The sequence below is a fragment of the Ruditapes philippinarum genome, unplaced genomic scaffold, assembly GCF_026571515.1.
Source record: "Ruditapes philippinarum isolate M1 unplaced genomic scaffold, ASM2657151v2 ctg4106_1_1_1_1, whole genome shotgun sequence".
Lineage (NCBI taxonomy): Eukaryota > Metazoa > Mollusca > Bivalvia > Venerida > Veneridae > Ruditapes > Ruditapes philippinarum.
In genome coordinates, this window is record NW_026860596.1 from 25,205 (window position 1) to 45,584 (window position 20,380).

Below are 20,380 nucleotides of genomic sequence, written 5' to 3' on the forward strand. Positions count from 1 at the left end.
ATTGTCGAAGATCGAATCGTTGAACGTTCCTGAACGGCACATTTCTCAAATTCGGGGAACCACTATGTAAAGACATGTCAGAAATCGTAATCTAGCCCAAATTTTCATGAAGTTTTGATAGTACTTTTGAAGCTTCTAGTAATTCTCTTAATTAAACAGACAAATGAATGTGCAAGGCAAATATTTTTGACAAACAGAAAAAAACCCAAAGAAATCTGCACTTTTCATAATTTATTTTTAGTAGAAAAAGACTATTAAAATGAAGCATGTACAAAAACTACAAACATTCAGCTGTTAATCAAATATAGAACTGTTGCAAAAACGTTTCAATAAATATACAATAACAAAGAATGAACATAATAATATTCTAAACAAGAATCGAGACAGTTCAGGTATCATCACCATGATTTAACCATGAATAGGGATTTTGAAAATATTTAATTTTATACAATTAAAACCTTGAAAACCAAATTGTGTTAATTATGTGATACAGATGTTTTAATACATAACCCTTATTACAAAAGTGTCTTGATTTGGAACTTGTATTTCACTGAAGTGGATTTTACTATACTGAGATATGTCATCCATTCTAGTAAAAATCTAGGAAATCAAATGAATTATAAAATAGATCAAGATAATTTTTTACAATATTCATACTGTCCCAAATTTAAAATTTTCCTTCTGTTGGATTTTATGTATGTAAGTGAATTATGCAAAAGATATGGGAAAATATATGTTTTACAATACAGTTTATTTTAATATATAAATTTAACTGGGGTGAAATATTTTTACAACAGTTCTATATTCAATAAATTTGATGCCATGGCAGAGAAAATGAAACATGTATGTATTTTATCACAGGGACTTAATTGTTTACATTTAAAATGTTGAACGAACTGACCTTTTGACACTTAACTTATTTACTGATACATCATGAACACAATTGTTAGCGAGAGGGGAAAAATGTAAAAGTTTTGTTTCATATAGTAAAACTTAAATTAATAATATTGCTAATAATGAAGACAATGTTTTTCAAAACAAAACTCTTTTCAGTCAACAATAAGAGACAAGATTATTTTAATGACTATTGCATATTAGCATACTGTGTAAATGCCTCTTAAACAATAGTGTGGTTGGCAAGTGACAAAAGCAAGCCTCAAGGATTTCTTAGATAATTTCAAATACATAATTTTAAGCAGTACCATTAATGTGATAATGTCAAGAAATAACTTTTGCTGTCAAACTTGCGCAACCAGTACAATAAACGGAATACATGCTATTTCTTAATATAATATACAATGTGACATCCATATGTATTTTCCCTAATTCTAGTACTCCATGATGAGAAATAAATAATATCTTCAGAAAAAAACCAGCACATTTACATAACAATCACACTGAGGCTTAATTTAATGAATATTCAGTCTACATAGGTCGTCCTCGACCCCGCCCCATTCCTCCTGGAGGACCTCCTTCACCTCCAGCTTGTGGATTTTTTATGGTTTCATCTACAGACAGTATAAGACAGGTAGCCTCTGCGGCGGCTGTGATAGCATTAATTTTTACTACAGAAGGTTCCCAAACAAAAGCTTCAAAATTGTCAGCTATATCTTCATTAAGGACATCAACTCCATACCACTTGCCACCTGTAATTAGCAAATAATTGAGTAGTTAAATTTCAATGCTTCTTTAACATGTGAAATAAAATTTTAAATTAAAATTGTGGAATGTCAAGTAAAAATTTACACTTTCTATGTAACTGTTGATAAACAGTGTCAGAAAACGAGGCAAGTTATATTATATCTGCCTTCAAACTTGCATAATGTTCAAAAAATAAAATTTCTTGGTATATTTTCCCATAAAGTTCTACATGATTTCAATTTTATTTCCAATGCTATTGTTCAATAATCCAAAATAATTGTAAAATAAAGAAACATCCTATCTTAAGAAATATAATATAATGAATTTTTTTACGTGCAATTAAAAATACCTGCTCCCATTAACCTTTTACCTCATATAGATGTGTTTTAACGGCTTTTTGCCCCCTCACACCACTTTTTTTGTAACAGGAGGCTTTTCAATGAAAACGGCCATTTTTCACATGCTCATGGGGTAAAAGGTTAACAACATAATGCAACTGTGACAGATTTGATATATTAACTTTTAACTAATTTAAACATAATGAATGAAGCAATGGTTTGGCTCGGACAAGAATCAAGATCTCTATCTTGTGAACCAGAGATATCTAAACAAATAAGGCAAGCTAACTATTCCACCAAACAACGCAATTGTTGCAATTCCGAACTTAACATGTGTGGGTTTTTCCAAGTTAATCCCCACGTACAACCAAACTTAAAACCGTTTAAAGATGTTTTCGAGAGTTTTTTCATATAGACATATAGGCAAAATTAAAACTGTTCAATAGAATTTCTTTAAACTTGGCATGTTGTTAGAATATGATAACAGAAACATTTTAAGTGAAAAAAAAAAATTGGGGTCACAGTTCTCGTTTTCTATATGTCTATATGAAAACTCCTGAAAACGACCTTAAGCTACAAGGAGCACTGCCGTTCACAATAGATTATTCAACCTGTTGGGCTGTTTTTTTAGTTTTAACTGTAAAAGTTTGTTTGCAACCCCAGATTAGTTGGGAAAACCCAGAAAATTCTTAGTTCTGTAGTAAATCTATGGAAAACTGGACTAGATTGTAATAAACTACCTTGAGCATGACTTTGTCGGAGTTTATTGAGAATATTGGTTGCATCAAAACCAGCATTTTCACACAACTGTCTAGGAATGATCTCAAATGCCTTGGCCATAGCTCCGATCAGCAACTGTTCTTTACCAGCTATTGTCCGTGAACAATCTCGTAAATGTTTACTTAGTTCCATTTCTATAGCTCCACCACCTGTTAATATAAAAGTTTTTATTGATAGTTCTAGGTAAAAGGAATAAAAAAATATTCACATCAGTTGATAATCTTCACATGAATACATTACAGTACTCTTTAGATCATCATAAAAGTGTGTAATATTACAACCTAGTACAGTACCAAATATTGCTTCAATATGTTCCAGTATGTATATAATGTTATGAGATTTGACCTAGTCTCATGTTCATGCATGTGTCATTATACTGTTTTTATCACTTGAAGTATTTATTGGTTAAACCAATCTAAATTCAAATATTGTTTGTTTTATTACATATTTTTTTTAAAAATCTATAACAATTTTTATTTCATTGTTTCAAATTAAAATTTACAAAATTGTAACAATTTGAACAAACGTATCCTAGTAAATGAATCTGGCACAGTAAGGATAACTTTTCAAAGTCTGGTATAATTCACTTTAAATGAGCAAAATAATATATACCTAACAGTAACATGGAAAACATATAGACTTACCAGCAACAACAGAATCATTTTTCATTGCTCGTCTAACGATCATAATGGCATCGTGTAGAGATCTTTCTGTTTCCTCAATAAACTGTTCCGCACCACCACGTAATAATAACGTACATGTCTTAGCTCGTACACAGCCAGTAAACAAATTATATCTGTAAACATATGAACAAAATATAATTGAAACATAACTGATCCGAAAATAACCACATGTTGAATGGATAAAACTAAAAGTGATTAAGTACTTTGTATGGAAGTCAAAATACTACTTTATATTTCCTACTTTTTATCACATTCAACACAACTTTCTTCAGGTGATCTGCATCTAACACAGTGTTTATTCTAGGAGGGGGGATGGGGGGATTCACCCCTATTTTTGAGAATTCACTCCTATTTTTTCAGAGGCAGGGGGAAAATTTACATAGAGAAAGAAGGGAAAAGATCAACAAATATAATAAATTCTGACTTTTCGATAAAAATCCCCCCTATTTTTCGAATCCTAGAATAGACCCTGCTAACATGCTCTTAACCATTAACTATACTGAACTAAAAAAGAAACTTTCGCAAAGTATGTGCCAGTTGTTCAAGGGTACCACTTAGATGTACACACTTATATACATGTAGTATGTAGTAGCTTGTAAAACTCGTTTTGTTTGCAAAATCGGTCAGCTAATCCCCGTATAAAAGCCTGATATGTTTATTCAACGTAAAAATCGAGTTTCAAAAGGATTGAAAAACTGTACAAACATATCTACATTCAAACTTGGAGAGAGTTTCTTTTTTGTTTCAGTATATATGTTATAAAACTCATATTTGTCCTTTTTACAGAAGTATTTATTTGTTTCTGAGGCATAATGTGCTTTTAAACCATCTTGACTGTATTGTATGAAGGAAATAATACACTTAGCAGCTTGTAAATACTAACTATTCTCCACAAAAACAAATAGGATGTAAGTTTCGTTAGTACCTTATCATTAAAATGAAAATTGAAAGAATAGTAAACTACTAACCTCTCTCCACCAACTTGTATTTCCTCAAATTTCTCACATGAGCCTAATACACTGTCTACGAGATTACCAACTGATGTTTGTATAGAACCACCACATGCCTTCATTGTTCTCTTTAAATCTTCATCTACCACACGCCCAGCACAGAACATATCTCTAAAATATAAAATATTACCTTTAATCTTCTCCATACTATTTCTTAGCAAAAAGGTAAGAAAAATATTTGAGCCGCGTCATAACAAAACCAACATAATGGGTTTGCGACCAGCATGGATCCAGACCAGCCTGCGCATCCGCGCAGTCTGATCAAGATCAATGCTGTTCGCAAACCCATTATGTTAGTTTTGTCATGGCACGACTCATTTTATGAAATCACATTTAAGCATGAAACAGAAAATCTAGATGGTGAAAACTCAAGTTTTTCTCACACAAGTTATCTCTAAATAACTGTTGAATATCAGCTGTTGTATATAAATAATTGTATATAAACTGTTGTATATAAGTATATTAAGACATTGCTACTATATACTCCGACATATTTACTACCTATACACAGGCATATTTACTACCAGGTTTTGTAAACCTGACCTCCATTCATAAATAGCTTCTAATGTAACAGGAGTTCAAATATCTTATAAACATACACCTCATTTCCCCCAAACAAAAAGTAAGTGATATACATGTTTTCTTATCAAGTAAATATTTATTCAAACAACAATCCTATCTGACAAGATATTAGATCACACAAAAAATATTGAATATATAAAAAATATATAAGTTCACTCAAGTTCACAAGAATCAGCCAACGGATTTACCTGTCAGCAAAATACTGTGTTGCTACATCTCCAATAGGTAATTTAGACAAAACTACTTTAGCTCCACTCTTGTGAATCTTGTCTAATTTATCATACAAAATTTTCCATTCTGCATCTACAATAGCTTGATATTCCTGAAGTGAAAATAACAAAATATAAAACACATTTAATAAACAAAATATCAGAGTTGCTGGCAGCTGCCTGGGAGAACCTTGAATTGTTAAAGATCAGAAAATGAGACATCAATGAAATTTAGTGAATAAATAAGATTACTTTACCAATTAAGATATATACTCTGGAATGTACACGGGGAAATAAAAGGTCAACTTCATAATCAAAGTGTTTCAATCAACATTAATTTTACTAGAAAAATAACCTGGAAGGTACAACTGAAGACATTTTGTATAATTATGTAGATATTTTGGTGAAAATTCTGTAAAATCAACTTTAATTATCAAAATTAGGTAACTCAAATGATCAGTCACCTATATAATTCTTAACATGCCCCACCTCCAAATGAAAAGTGTCCCGGAAGTGTAAGCTTATGTACATTATTTGACAAAGGTCATTTCAAACAGTGGTGGCTGGCAAATGTTTTATTTATTTGTTGCATTCAACTGATTTTCAAGGAAAAACAGTACTCTTGTCAACATTAAAAATTCCAAAATGACAAACTAAAATCTCAAATGACTACAATTTAACCTCTTAGCCTGCTGGCAGCATATCAACATTCACATACAACCAGTACAAACAATAATCACCTGGCATATATCCCAGCCTTCTGATCATGGTCTGCACTGTTTACTATTCAGTAAATATTTTGAAATTTTCCCTAATAACGATAATGGTTTTGTCCATATTATAAGATGGGCAAGTCCATGTAGGATATTTGTTCATGGTAAAGGGTTAATGATTAAGGTAAATATGCAGCTATTAAACTATTAAATAAAATACAGCAATCAAACTATGATGCTGAAATCCTGAAGCCGTTTAGAAACTGAGCTAACTGCTATAATTTAAATAATCAGCTGACCAGATGAACTTAATTATAAAATGTTTATCCATGCAAATAATGATACTTTAGAATATTATAATTTGAATATTAATAAAACACTTACTTGGACATTATCAACTCTAATTTCAGCATTTTCTTTCTCTGCCTTCAACTCAAGCTCTACATTCAGCAAAGCTATTTTTGGATTTTCATATTTCTTCGGTTGCATTTCAAAACCAGCATAACTGAATGTCTTCTTAAACGCTACACCATCAACTAGCCTTGAATCCTAGAGAATCAAAATAAGAAGCATAAATTACAGACCTATCAATACATTTCATGAATGTTAACAGCTTGGAAAAATATTGGATGCAAAAAGAGTTTTTTTTTATTTTACTTTTCCATGAAATTTATCCTATCAAACAAATATTTGATAAAAAAATCAAAACAAAACATGTTTGCTTCTATCAACTAGTTACAAGACAATATGCAGTGAACTTAAAGAAAGAAGCTTGATAATATACCACACTGTGAAACACTGAACTGCCAAATACTGCAAACAGCTGTCTGTGTGTGGAACACATTTGGTGCCGACTATGGGACATATCAATACACCATAAAGTCATCATTATGTATAGGTTGTATCATAGTTTGGGGACCTTTCTGTTGAAAATGTGTCATGGTTAATTTGTATACATTCATGCACAGTGCGTTAACTGGAGTGCAGATATTAGTTACCCGCACTCCAGAGCATGCCCATGATTGGCTCATTTTTGCTGGGGTTTACTTATTACTTATTGTGATGGCAGAGAAAGGGAGAGCGATAGAAATATCATATTCAGATGCTTGTTCATTGGTTACCTTTTTCTAGGGTCTCGTTTTCTGACAACAGGGAAAGTGTTTTTATGTTTGGCTACGATATAAAAGAGAAAGAACAAAACTCTCGGAAATCTGATTAATTCTCAGGGGCTACACCCCCTTGTACAAATCAGATAGCCTCGTGTTTTGATGCTCTTTCTATTACTAATAATTAATGTCAGCTTCTAACTATGTTACCTAACATTAGATAGTTAACAACTTAAGGAAAGCTATTAATTATACCACACTGTGAAACACTGAACTGCAATATACTACAAACAGCTGTCTGTGTGTGGAACACATATTTGGTGCCAACTGAATATGAATCCATTCATAAACACACGTCAGATTTCTCTTTAAAATAAGGTTTACATTAATTTAATCATATTTGAAATTTGACCTTCTCATAAAGGTCATATTTATACTTAAATATGTCAAAAGGAGGTAAATTTGAGTATTTTGTTTCAAAGTCTGAAGGCTTTAGCTCTGTGAATGATGTTTCACCAACGTGTTTTCTGTCTCAGCAGCAAACCAGATATACAAGCATCACATTTACCAATATGGGGCATAACAATACACCTTAAAGTGATCATTATGTATAGGTGATAATTTATGTCAGCTTTAATAACTATGTTACCTAACATTAGATAGTTAACAACTTGAGGAAAGCTATTCATTATACCACACTGTGAAACACTGAACTGCCAAATACAGCAAACAGCTGTCTGTGTGTGGAATTAACATAAACTTTGTGACTTATATTCACACAGCTATGTAAATCTAAAGGCGGAACAAGAGTTGTTAGAAAGACAGCACGCTCAACTATCAGTATAATATAGCTTTTTCTAATTTCAAAAAGGGCCATAATTCTGCCAAAATCCATGTTAGAGTAATGGGCCAGAAGTATTGCCTTCCTATTATGCAAGAGTATGTGTCTGTGAAGTTTCAATCAATTCCCTTCAGTAGTCTTGCACAAAAACTATACCATGTGAGTGATTGACGCAGATGCCTGGGTGAGTACAATAGATCTCCCTATTCTTCCAGTAGTAGAACTAAGAATGTATGCCTCACCAACTAAGTATCCTACAAGATATAGGCTACAACTCTCAGGAAGCACTGGTGACAACAACCTTTTACTTTGACCTCTTGTCAGAACGACTCAAGATCTAGCGAAGGTCAAGGTCATTTTATTATTCCACAGTCGTAACACTAAAGAGCTAAAAAGCAAAACAGCTGACTTCATGTGGTATTGGAAAACCCAGTTTGACATGTTGCACATTCTTTTTAGAATACACCACTGAACAAGATTTAAGACATTTATAAGTTTTTCATCACAACATTTCAATGATGAATATTTAATCAATTCACACTACTCCAACAAAAAGGAATACTCTATCTCTTATTTCAGTCAAGAATTCATGAAAATTAACATGTTGGGCTAGTGACCAAGCAAATTCCCTTTAAAATTTGCTAGCCAAAAAGAGAAAAAATTAATATTTGGTGTCAGGCGTCTGTTGATTTACAGGGATCATTCTGGTCAGGATTTTTAGTGAGAGATTTTCTCTCATTTGAGAAATTTTAATGAGAGAAATTAGATTTTCTTGAGAGATTTAATTTTCATGATGGGTGAGGTTAAAAATATGGAAATTTCTAACTTTTTAAAATCACTGTACATATAAACATTGTTTATCTAATGAGGATATAAGAAGATGTAGCTCTGTTTATTTCAGTGATTTTTGTTTTCACTTTTTTAACACATCCTATGTCTTTTCTTTTATGAATTTTTAAACATAATAAAATTCTAATTGTGAAAAATAAATATAACATCTTTATTCTGAAATATAAAAGAATTATACATGGATATCTACTACAACTATTATTTGCAGCCAATGTTCCTAATGGACAACAATGTACTGTACAGAAGTGATTGTTGAGATTTGAAGAATATTTTTTATAACCTTACATTTTGTTTTCTATATGATTCTCTTCACACACCTCCCTCCATTAAAAAATATTCATTGAATATGTGACCTGAACAGTGAACACATGATGACAAATATCTCCATATCCACAAATATAAACAATACCTAAAGTAATTTTTATTCATAAACATCATTTTTAGTGTTATAAAACACCTTTAAATAATACTTAGCTTCATTTAAGTATATTTTTTTTAATCACGGCATCGCGAAAATATGTGACAAATGAATATTTGTCTGTTTTTCGCTGAAACATTCACAATTCTAACTGTTGCTGATTGCAATTATATAAAGTTAAATATTTTTGTTCAATAAAAGAATATTTATTATCGGCTATTTCATCAGGAGTCTTAAAACAAAATTTTTAAATTTGTTCTTTACGGCAAAATTTACCGTGGTTGATGTGACATTAGAAGACAAATTTTACCGGTAGGACCTTATTTGTTTTTGACATGTCGATTTTTATGTTAGTCTGTGTCTAACAACTTTTATTAAAATCAATTAAAAGTGTTTTGTGTAAATTCTCCACTTACAGATAGATAAAGGTTAGCCATCATACTGTATTTCTGTACGGTGAATTTACTGTCTCCGATCGGCAATTATTTTAGGCTAATTAATTTAAAGTGTTGGACTACTTTTTGGAGTTTTTTACACCGATTTCATTAATTAACAATTTAAAATTAAATTCTTGATGGGAATCGTGAATTTTTCATCATATTTTTGTGTAATTTTAGCATTCTTTAGATTGTGATTAGACATTTTCCGGCTCAAATTGCCGTGCGAGATTTTCTCTCATTTCACAAATTTCCCTGAGATTTTGGTGATTTTTTTGCGAGAAATTGCCCCCTAGAATGATCCCTGATTTAAAGTTTTCAACCACTGGTCAAGAGTGATCAAATTTGAAATGTGTGCCTCACCAACTAAGTATCCTACAAGATATAGGCTACAACTCTCTGGAAGCACTGGTGACAACAACCTTTTACTTTGACCTCTTGTCAGAACGACTCAAGATCTAGAAAAGGTCAAGGTCATTTTATTATTCCACAGTCGTAACACTAAAGAGCTATTATAAAGCAAAACAGCTGACTTCATGTGGTACTGGAAAACCCAGTTTGTCATGTTGCACTCTCATTTTGAAAATCTTAGAAGCAATTACAAAATGGATCACAGAAAACAAGCTTTTAAATCAACTTACACAATACATTTTATAATAACACTGAACAAGATTACAAGGAGTAACATTCCTTTTTAATCATCAAATTACGACATTTACACGTTTTTCTTCACAACATCTCATAGATGAATATGGAATCAAGTCAATACTCCCAAGAAAGTCAACACTTGCCTTATTTCAGTCAAAAATTCATGAAAATTAGAATTAAATTTAACAAACAAGTTGAGACTAGTACCCTAGCAATTTTCTCCTATTTTCGCTAGCCCAAAAGAGTTAAAAAAAATAACTTGTATTTGGTGTCTGGGCTACTGTTGATTACAACCACTGATGAAGATAATGTTTAAAACTCAAATGTATGCCTCACCAACTAAGTATCCTACAAGATATAGGCTACAACTCTCTGGAAGCACTAGTGACAACGACCTTTTACTTCGACCTCTTGTCAGTACGACTAAAGATCTAGTGAAGGTCAAGGTCATTTTATTATTCCACAGTCGTAACACTAAAGAGCTATGAAGCAAAACAGCTGACTTCATGTGGTTTAGTTACAGATATTATTTCCAGTGATTCACCACACCTTTATAACTGATGTTCACTAAATCTTATCATATAATTAATAACATAAAACTTACTTAAACTTGGAACTTTCAAAGCTTACATTTACTTGAAACCATATGTTGGCACAAGAATATGTAAATGATTAGTTATTCCATCATCCTTTTTATCTTTTAACTTAAATATACTAAACAACTTACTTCCAATGCACCACCTGTTATTTTCTTCACACCAATCATGTTCAAGGGAAGTAACTCATCCAACATGAGAACAGCATCCACAACCATCTTCGAGAAGAATTCTTTCTGATGAGAAACCAGTTTAGAACTGAGCGAGGTAGCTGCACATTTCAACAACATTTGTCTCTGATCTCTGTAAATGTCCAATTTATTTCTTATAGAAAAAATATAAAGACGATATATCTTGATTAGCACACTTCACACAATACTTTCGAGTTCCTTCAAGCAAAATTAACAAGCCATTAACACAAAACAACAAAGTTTGACATTAATGTTTATACAGAATTAAATGGATTCCACACAAATTTAGGCATTTTCTAAAAACTGTTTGTTTGATTTTACCTGGCACAAACGCAGTACAGATCATATATGGACTTTCAAGCTTTACTGGTGGTGGAAGACCTCAGGTGCATAATTTCAGGCACAAGCAGGCACCAAAGTAGAACCCAGACTTTCTTTAAGCTAGCTGGATAGCTATTCCAACTTTGTTTATCTTTACAAATCCAGAACATTTGACCTAACCCCAAAAATTTTCAATAAATCATTTTCAATCTATTTATCATTCAATTTGATTTAATTGGAACAATTAATGCGGTTACAGATTGGTAAAATGGTATAATCTGTTATCATGCAGAGGGTTTTAACAACACACAAGCATAAATATACACAAGGTGAAGAGAATACCATACAGGATAATGTGTGCAGGTCACATTGAAACACAGTACTGTATGTATTTCTGCTGTGGGTATTGCACATCATATCTGTTAATATACCACACACAGTAGAACTGTTATAACACTGCAGTTAAACAGCTGACCAAAGGTGTGGATAGACTATTATTATCTTTTAATTTTCTTGTTCTCTAATATTCATTCAACTCTTACAACAACTTTACTCTTAACATGTTATAAAAAATATACTTTTTTTCTGAGTATCCATGACTTTATCCTCTCATATATACGCCCATTAGTGGACAACTTCATACTTCAATAATATTTCATTTGTCAATATGATCAAGGTAAATGTTGTTTCTTCTGTTAAGTAAATTAGCTTATTATGTGAAGCAAAGATCATGCTGTATGAAATCAAAATATTAAAGAACAAATAAGCAACCATTGTCATTTTAATTGGTAAACCTTGATAAATAAGGAACTTAGAATATAAGGTCCCGGTTCCATTACAAGGGCATGGCATACCTTAAGCAATGTTCGTGGGACCTGTTTAATTTACCATTGCTTTTGTATGCCATATTCATGTAAAATATGACAAGCCTAATCAATGGGTAAGATCAACTATACACTAGCAGCTACAAAACTTTCCAAATATAATCAGTATAATACCAGACAGACTAAAATGTCAACAGAAAACATTTTCTATTGAAATTATTAATCATAATTATTATACTTAAACTAGGAGTAACCTCAAAACACTACTCACTAGTTCTGGGCTGAAAAAGCTTTCTTTTACAATGTAACACCTTTAAACACAACAATAATGACACAAAACCTGCATGGCCACTTACTCTGGGTTGCTTCTTTTAATTTGTACAGCAAGTTCTTTAACCTTCTCAACAGCCTAGAATAAACATAAGCACAGTAAGTAAATACTAATTTCTCTCAATTTATATCAGTTTCTTGCCCTAGAGCATACAAATAACCAATCTTGTAAAGCAAGATAGGACACAATATGGCATTTAAAAAGAAAACATGACCCATTTATTATAAATATGTTCCATGCTCAAAATGTTGATCACATTACAAAGTTGTAAAATGTTTAATTGAACATGGTTTTCTATACCACCCTAGATCGACCATCATAAAAATGTAATAAGACAGCCAAAAGGAGTGGGTATCATTAAGAAACTTAACACAGGTCTAAAGCAAACAAACTCTTTCCAATTTATCAATGACAAGATGCAAGCACCCCACCATCCCAAGTTTAAGTTCTTGTAATTCTTTGCCTCATTTATACAGATGAAATGCACATGATCATTTTTATATATAAAGACCGTTTTCTGGTTCATCAGTAAGAAAATTTAAACAAGAGAGGGCCATGATGGCCCTGAGGTCGCTCACCTGTATATAGGCCCCCCCCACCCCCAGGCCAATTTTTACCCAAGGGCTTTTATTTGTTTATTTGAACAGACTTGGTAGACACCCATAAGAAGATGTTTCATGCTAAACATCTAAGTTCTAGCTCATTGGGTTTTTTAAAAGAAGATTTTTTAAAGTGTTTACTATACACACATAGTTAAAAACAATGACACCCCTGGGGCAGGGCCAGTTTTGACCCCAGGGCTTTTATTTGAACAAACTTTGTTGATATTTACTTAAAGATGTTTCATGCTTAATATCTAAACTCTAGCTATTTGGGTTTTTTCATAGATTTTTAAGTTTTTGCTATACACATATAAGGAAAATCAATGACCCCCCGGGCGTGGCCAGTTTTGACCCCAGGGCTTTTATTTGAACACACTTGGTAGACACTCATTAGAAGATGTTTCATGCTAAATACCTTAGCTCTAGCTCTTTGGGTTCTTTAAAAGAAGATTTTTTAAGTTTTTACTATATGCATATAGGGAAAATCTATGACCCCCTGGGGCGTGGGTCAATTTAGACCCCAGGGCTTTTATTTGAACAAACTTGGTAGACATTCACTAGAAGACGTTTCATGCCAAATATCTAAGCTCTAGCTCTTATGGTTCTTTAAAAGAAGATTTTTTAAGTTTTTACTATATGCATATAGGGAAAATCAATGACCCCCCGGGGCGGGGCCAATTTTGACCCCAGGGCTTTAATTTGAACAAACTTGGTAGACACTCACTAGAAGATGTTTCATGCTTAATATCTTAGCTCTAGCTCTTTGGGTTCTTTAAAAGAAGATTTTTTAAGTTTTTACTATATGCATATAGAGAAAATCAATGACCCCATGGGGCGGGGCCAATTTTGACCCTAGGGCTTTAATTTGAACAAACTTGGTAGACATTCACTAGAAGATGTTTCATGCCAAATATCTAAGCTCTAGCTCTTACGGTTCTTTAAAAGAAGATTTTTTAAGTTTTTACTATATGCATATAGGGAAAATCAATGACCCCCCTGGGGCTGGGCCAATTTGACCCCAGGGCTTTTATTTGAACAAACTTGATAGACACTCACTAGAAGATGTTTCATGCCAAATATCTAAGCTCTAGCTCTTAGGGTTGTTTAAAAGAAGATATTTAAAGATTTTTCTTTCGGTTGCCATGGCAACCAGACTTCTGCATGGAATTAAATTCTTTGAACAATTTTTAAAGGTGACCACCAAAGGAACATTCCTGTGAAGTTTGGATGAAATTGGCTCAGTGGTTTATGAGGAGATGTCATTTAAAGCAAAAGTTTACGGACGGACGGACGTCGGACGAAAAGCGATCACAAAAGCTCACCCTGTCACTGTGACAGGTGAGCTAAAAATACACACAAAAAACCCAGATCTTTCAGTAACACAATTTTACAAAATTAAGACAAATATTGCCTATCACAACAATGTTTATTCTTACTAGAAATAAGCACAGCTTATTGATATAATGCATATATTTACGAGGGAGAAATACAAGAGCTGTCACAGGAGACAGCGAAGCTCGACTAATGAAATACTGGACGCAGTAAGGAGGACAAAACTATGAAAGGAAAATCAATTATGTATAATTATGTATTAAGTTATAGTAAAAAAATAATATTTGTTAACATAAATTCAAAGATCAAGGGGAGTAATTCTAGAAATAGTCATGCTAGAGTTATGGACCTTGTCACACAACATTTGTGTAATGATAAGAAATATATATTTGAAGTTTGAAGTAGATACCTTAAAAAATAAAGAAGTTATTGTATTTCTTAAAGAAAATCCTAAGTTCAAAGAGAGATAAATCTGTAAATATTGCTTCAAGAGTTATGAACATTGTCACATAAAATGTAATTGATGATAAGGAATAAGTATTTGAAGTTTGAGGTAGATACCTTTAAAAATAAAAAAGTTATAATAAAAAATAAAATTTTTCTAGTAAAAAAATCTAAGTTTATGGGGAGATAATTCTTGCAATATTGGTGCTAGAGTTATGAACCTTGTCACATAAGATGTGGATGAGGATAACGTAAATATATTTGAAGTATGAAGTTGATCCCTTTAGAAATATAAAAGTAACAGTAAAAAATAATATTTTTTATGGAAAATTCTAAGTTCAAAGGGAGATAAATCTGAAAATATTGGTGCTAGAGTTATGAACCTTGTCACATAAGATGAAGATGATGATAATGTAAAATAATTTGAAGTATGAGGTTGATCCCTTAAGAAATAAAGAAGAAACAGTAAGAAATAGTACTTTTTGAGGAAAATTCTAAGTTCAAGGGGAGATAAATCTGACAATATTTGTGCTAGAGTTATTACCCTTGTCACATAAGATTGGGATGATGATAAGGTACATATATTTGAAGTATGAGGTTGATCCCTTAAGAAATAAAGAAGTAACAGTAAAAAATAGTATTTTTTAAGGAAAATTCTAAGTTCAAGGGGAGATAAATCTGAAAATATTGGTGCTAGAGTAATGAACCTTGTCACATAAGATGTGGTTGATGATAAGGAACATATATTTGAAGTTTGAAGTTGATACCTTAAGAAATGACAAAGTTATAGTGAAAAATATTTTACTGCACCAAAACTTTAATCTAAAATCTGGACCCGGACGCCGACGCCGGGGCGAGTAGGACAGCTCTCCATATACTTCGTATAGTCGAGCTAAAAATGCTATTAATAATAACAACTTGTGAACTATTCACTACAGTAAATATCTTACACTTCCAATGTAAAATAAAGAACTAACAAAACACAAGTCCTGAATTTTGTGTCATTATTCTACAATGTTCATCAATTGAGGAAATATATGTCCCATATCTGAACTATGATGAAGCAAATACGCCAAAATCATTGTCAGATTTGGTGATCATGTACCACCCTAGATCGACTATCATATAAACATAACATAGACAGCCAAAAGGAGTGGATCTAGATTCAATTTATTCACAATTACACATAAAATGCATCAAACAGTGATAATTAAGTCACTGTGTTTAATGATTATTGTCGTGTGACTTACTAGTGCAGCTGCTCTTCTGAATGCCTTGATGACAACTTGTGGATGCACTGCCTCTTCTATATAAGGCTTGGACTGCTTAAGGAATTCTCCAGCTAATAATACAACAGAAGTTGTACCATCTCCAACCTTCAAACAATAAAATTATATATTACTTAATCACTATTTCACATAACTTTACAACAAAAACTAAATGCTAAAGGTCAGACAGCCCACATATTCATTACTGACTTGGAGTGAAGTGAAATATTGTTTCAATGTCCTTATCATTATTGTTTTTAATTACTTTATTAAGTTATTATGGTAACATGTAATTTTTAACTTTAATGAAACTGTAATGAAATCAATTTTTTATACCTAATCTTTCCTTGAAACAGTTTAAATGTATGTACTAGAACTTTTGCATGAAAATCAAAACAAAGCACTTGGCTTAGCCTCAGTACAAGATTTATTCTCCTTACCTCAGCATCTTGTGATTTTGCAATATCAACTAAAGTTTTAGCTGCTGGGTGAACAATATCCAGGGTTTTCAAAATGGTGGCCCCATCATTAGAAATTGTTGCTTTACCTACAAATATATATCCAATTAAATTTGTGTTGTAAATTTCTGCTTTAAAAATGTTATAAATAGACATTACATAAATTTTTTACTTTAAATATCATATCTATAGATAGCAATTGAGTTACGCATGAAATCAGACAGTGAAAGACAGTTGTGTAATTTTTCCATAAACAACCACAACTCAAATAATTTTATTGGCATAAAACAAATAAGTTTATTGTTTAACTTTTAGTTAAACACTTAACCTACTGTAACAGAGCCCATTTATATTTTTAATTTATTTTCGTATGTTGGGAGATCTTTCATGCTTCCATCTATTTCATACATCACTGTTATTATTATTGTAGTCCTACAGAAAAATTTATCATTCAGGGCCAAAACACCATTTTTGGGGAAGGGGCCTCAGCCTTTTTCTTGGGGAAAATATGCATGATTTTGGCATACTTTGGGAAAAGGGGTCTCAAATTCAACACAAAATTTTAATAAGTTCTTCAAAAGAGAAAAGCAAAAAGCACTTGAAAATACTAATAAGGCAGTAAAATACCTTAATTCAACACCATCATTTAATTTTGTTCTAAATTCTATGGGAAATTTCAAAAGGCGGGAATTTAGAGGACCAAACTGGGGAAAAAAGAGGCTAGTTTGGTTGGGGAAGCAGCCTATATTCGGCCTCAACAAAGAAGGGTTTTTTTGCCCCAGAGTAATTCACCTTTATCATCAACCATAAGCTTGTCCATGCCCCTTGGGCCAAGAGTGGTTCTGACAGCATCTGCTATTGCACCACAAGCATTTATATTGCTAACTATCTGTGGGACTCCCTGAGAAGAGTCTGTCCCTTCCTTCAACAAGATAATCTGTGGTTGCTGAAATAGAAATAAGATGTGGCATTTTAGTAATTAGTGAGAACATTGAACTATGCAGTTCAGAGGTGGTAAACATTTTACCACTTGACTCAATGTTCAAAATCTTTCTATCATCCACTAAATTGACTAATGTTAAACTCCTTGCGGAGAAATTCTTGCCTCATTCAACTAAGGATCTAAACAGCAAACACTGTCAAGACAAAATTAGCAGATGCTGAATAAAATGTTAATCAAAAGCCTCGGATAATTTATTCCCATAAGATAATTATGACATTTTTCCGTAGAAACTGCCACTGGGACCAACACTTCATCTATCAAAACAAAATCTCTAAAATCTGACATTTTAATACTGTTACAGATAACGCCATTAGCACAGGTCTAGGATTTCATGATATTTACGGACTGTCCGTAAATTCATAGATGGTCTAGAATTTAAAAGATTTTTTAATCCATAAATTTACAGATATTCAATGTGAAATTTGCTGTTTTTAGTTTTTAACTAAAATCCGCAGCTTAAGACAAATTGTTTTATTGATTGTTTATATTTACAAAGGTAATGAGAATTCAGCCTTCAATAAAACTATTTTCAAAAACTGCATTTTTTCATATTCTTAAACTGAAAAAATACCATATCTGTAATGCTGAATTTAGAATGTTCCAGTATTTTCTACAAGTTCACACATGAAAAGTTTTCATGTAAAATTTTAATTCACAGAACAATCAGAACTTAAAAATTAAGATGAATTTGTCAGGAATATAGCATAAATACATATTTGCATCTAAATGTAACAACATAAAATACAAAAGAACACTTGATTAAACGCGATTTTTAAAGGTAGTGAATCCAAACAAACCATCATTCTGAAAGCTTCTATTCTCTACTTTGAAGAGTTCCTGCCAAGGGAGGTAATCGAGTTTTCAAAAATAATAACCCGTAAGTAGCCGTCCTCAATCCGGTTATATTTCGTTCCTAACTTTTATTCTTGTGTTTATTTGTTTTCTCGTAATGACTGCATAATGCTTGTAATGTCTCATATCTTATTTCTCATTGTTGTTTTTTATATAAAATGATTTTATTGCATTGTATCACGGATTTATGTAATATAAATCCGTGATTGTATCATGACTGTACTTTAGACTGCGATTACATTACATTAAACAGAGATTCAGGGGAGGGCCCCCGATTACGTTGTTATAACTTTTGGCCCAACCCTTTTGTATGTTTACATTTTGTATTTATGTATAATTATGAAAATTTATATATATATTTATATTGATTTTAGATTAGTTGGAATGAAATCCTTATTCACAGTGTTAATGATACTTATAGTACGCGTTATGCAGGACAATAACTCATTAACACCGAAATATTTTCATATACTCTGTGTAACAATGTGATAAACCTACTTATATATAACAAATCATTTGCGTCGGATGCAAAACTGAACGGGGGGAGAGAGAGAGAAAACAATTAATTTGTGAAACTCAAACTCGTGACACTTTTTTTATTTTCTCGCAATTTCAAAGATTCTACCAAGTTCATCATCCAGACATATATATCATTCACTTGCAAACCTGGGACAAAAATAAACTAATGTTTTTGTCCCAGTGCAAACTTACTTTTATATTTGATTTTTAAGTTCAATAGGTGGCTGTAAACTTATCTGCCAGTACACAAAAAATAAAACGTCGCTGTCACATTATCATATACCAGCAATTAGTTAACGGTTAACATCTACAGTAAGCAGATTGTCTTTCTTCCCTCTAAAGAAAGAAGTGCAAGGCGGTGGGCAAGATATTCTGGTGTCATCCCAGTACGGGACAGTCGAAATTAACTCTTTAAGACTTTGAAGATGGTCATTTCAAGTTTGGTTATAATTTAAGTATGGTACGTTTTGTTCATGAATTATCATTTTTGATTACTTTAAAAGTTGTTTTGTGAATTTCTTAAGGATTTTATCGGTGACAGGAAGGGTTTTATGGAGTACTGTGCGCCATTAGACACACCAGTTTTTACTTGAACACTTTTACAGTGATTACACAATACAAAAAGAACAAGAGCTATTAATGCTTTTTTTCCATTCATTGTATTGTCGTTTAATATTCCTGTACCGGATATAGGATGTCCAGCATTACATGTAAATCTTAGATGTGAAGTCGCTAGGCGATTGGTCTTGATAGTATGGTGGCCAGTTGCGGCCATTTCAAACCCGCGAGAAATTTTATCGTTTTATCATAAAATGTCGCGGGCAATTGACAAATCCGCGAGATTTTCCGCCCAAATCGTACAAAAATGTTGCGGGGAACATATAAACCTCGATATTGTATAACAGTTGTTGGAAACAGCAAGGAAAATTTTGACTTCAGTGGCCAGTAGAGTTCATGGTTTTACTCTACTATTCATTCCTCGTTTGTCTATAAAAAGTCGAGGAACAGAAAGAACCCCGCGACATTTTTTGCAAGTGTTATAGAAATTGTACAAAAAATCAAGGGCAAAATAATAGACTGCGACTTTTTGTTCCTGAAAATACCTGGGTTGTAATACGCGATCTGAATGGAGGAGCCAAATTGAACGTCCAATCAGATCGCGTATATGACACAGGTATCAGAATCCAAAATGGCTACTACAAGTAAAAAAATACCGTGAAACAGAAAAAAATCGGAAAGATACTGATATTCGTTGGACTTGAATTAGGTAAGCTATGGAATTCTAGTTCTTTTTATTGATGTTAATGAATGATGCAGCGGTATGCCGCCGGAAACGACGTTTTCCCGTGTTCCACATTGTTTGGCAAATGAGTATATATTAGGC

At 32.4% G+C, this 20,380-nt stretch overlaps 1 protein-coding gene across 2 annotated transcripts; it reads right to left on the reverse strand.

The window, feature by feature from the left end:
- Window positions 1-218: 218 nt before the first annotated feature.
- LOC132712727 (T-complex protein 1 subunit eta-like) lies at window positions 219-18,537 on the reverse strand. Of its 2 annotated transcripts, none has more exons than XM_060695145.1 (12): window positions 18,423-18,537; window positions 17,415-17,568; window positions 16,605-16,711; window positions 16,147-16,272; window positions 12,544-12,596; window positions 10,983-11,154; window positions 6,341-6,505; window positions 5,223-5,356; window positions 4,411-4,563; window positions 3,404-3,555; window positions 2,720-2,908; window positions 219-1,646 (listed from the first exon to the last, which is right to left on the reverse strand). In XM_060695145.1, the coding sequence occupies exons 1-12, from the start codon at window positions 18,426-18,428 to the stop codon at window positions 1,426-1,428; spliced, it is 1,632 nt and encodes a 543-aa protein (XP_060551128.1). In that variant the 5' UTR covers window positions 18,429-18,537; the 3' UTR covers window positions 219-1,425. The 2 variants fall into 2 exon arrangements, with proteins under 2 accessions (XP_060551128.1, XP_060551127.1); XM_060695144.1 differs by having other exon boundaries at window positions 10,983-11,175.
- Window positions 18,538-20,380: the final 1,843 nt, after the last annotated feature.

Coding starts and splice junctions, on each gene's coding strand:
- LOC132712727 (XM_060695144.1), bottom strand. Junction 11,176..12,543: donor ATTAAAAGAAGCAACCCAGA/GTAAGTGGCCAT, acceptor TTTTTCTATAAG/AAATAAATTGGACATTTACA. Junction 4,564..5,222: donor ACACAGTATTTTGCTGACAG/GTAAATCCGTTG, acceptor TTTATATTTTAG/AGATATGTTCTGTGCTGGGC.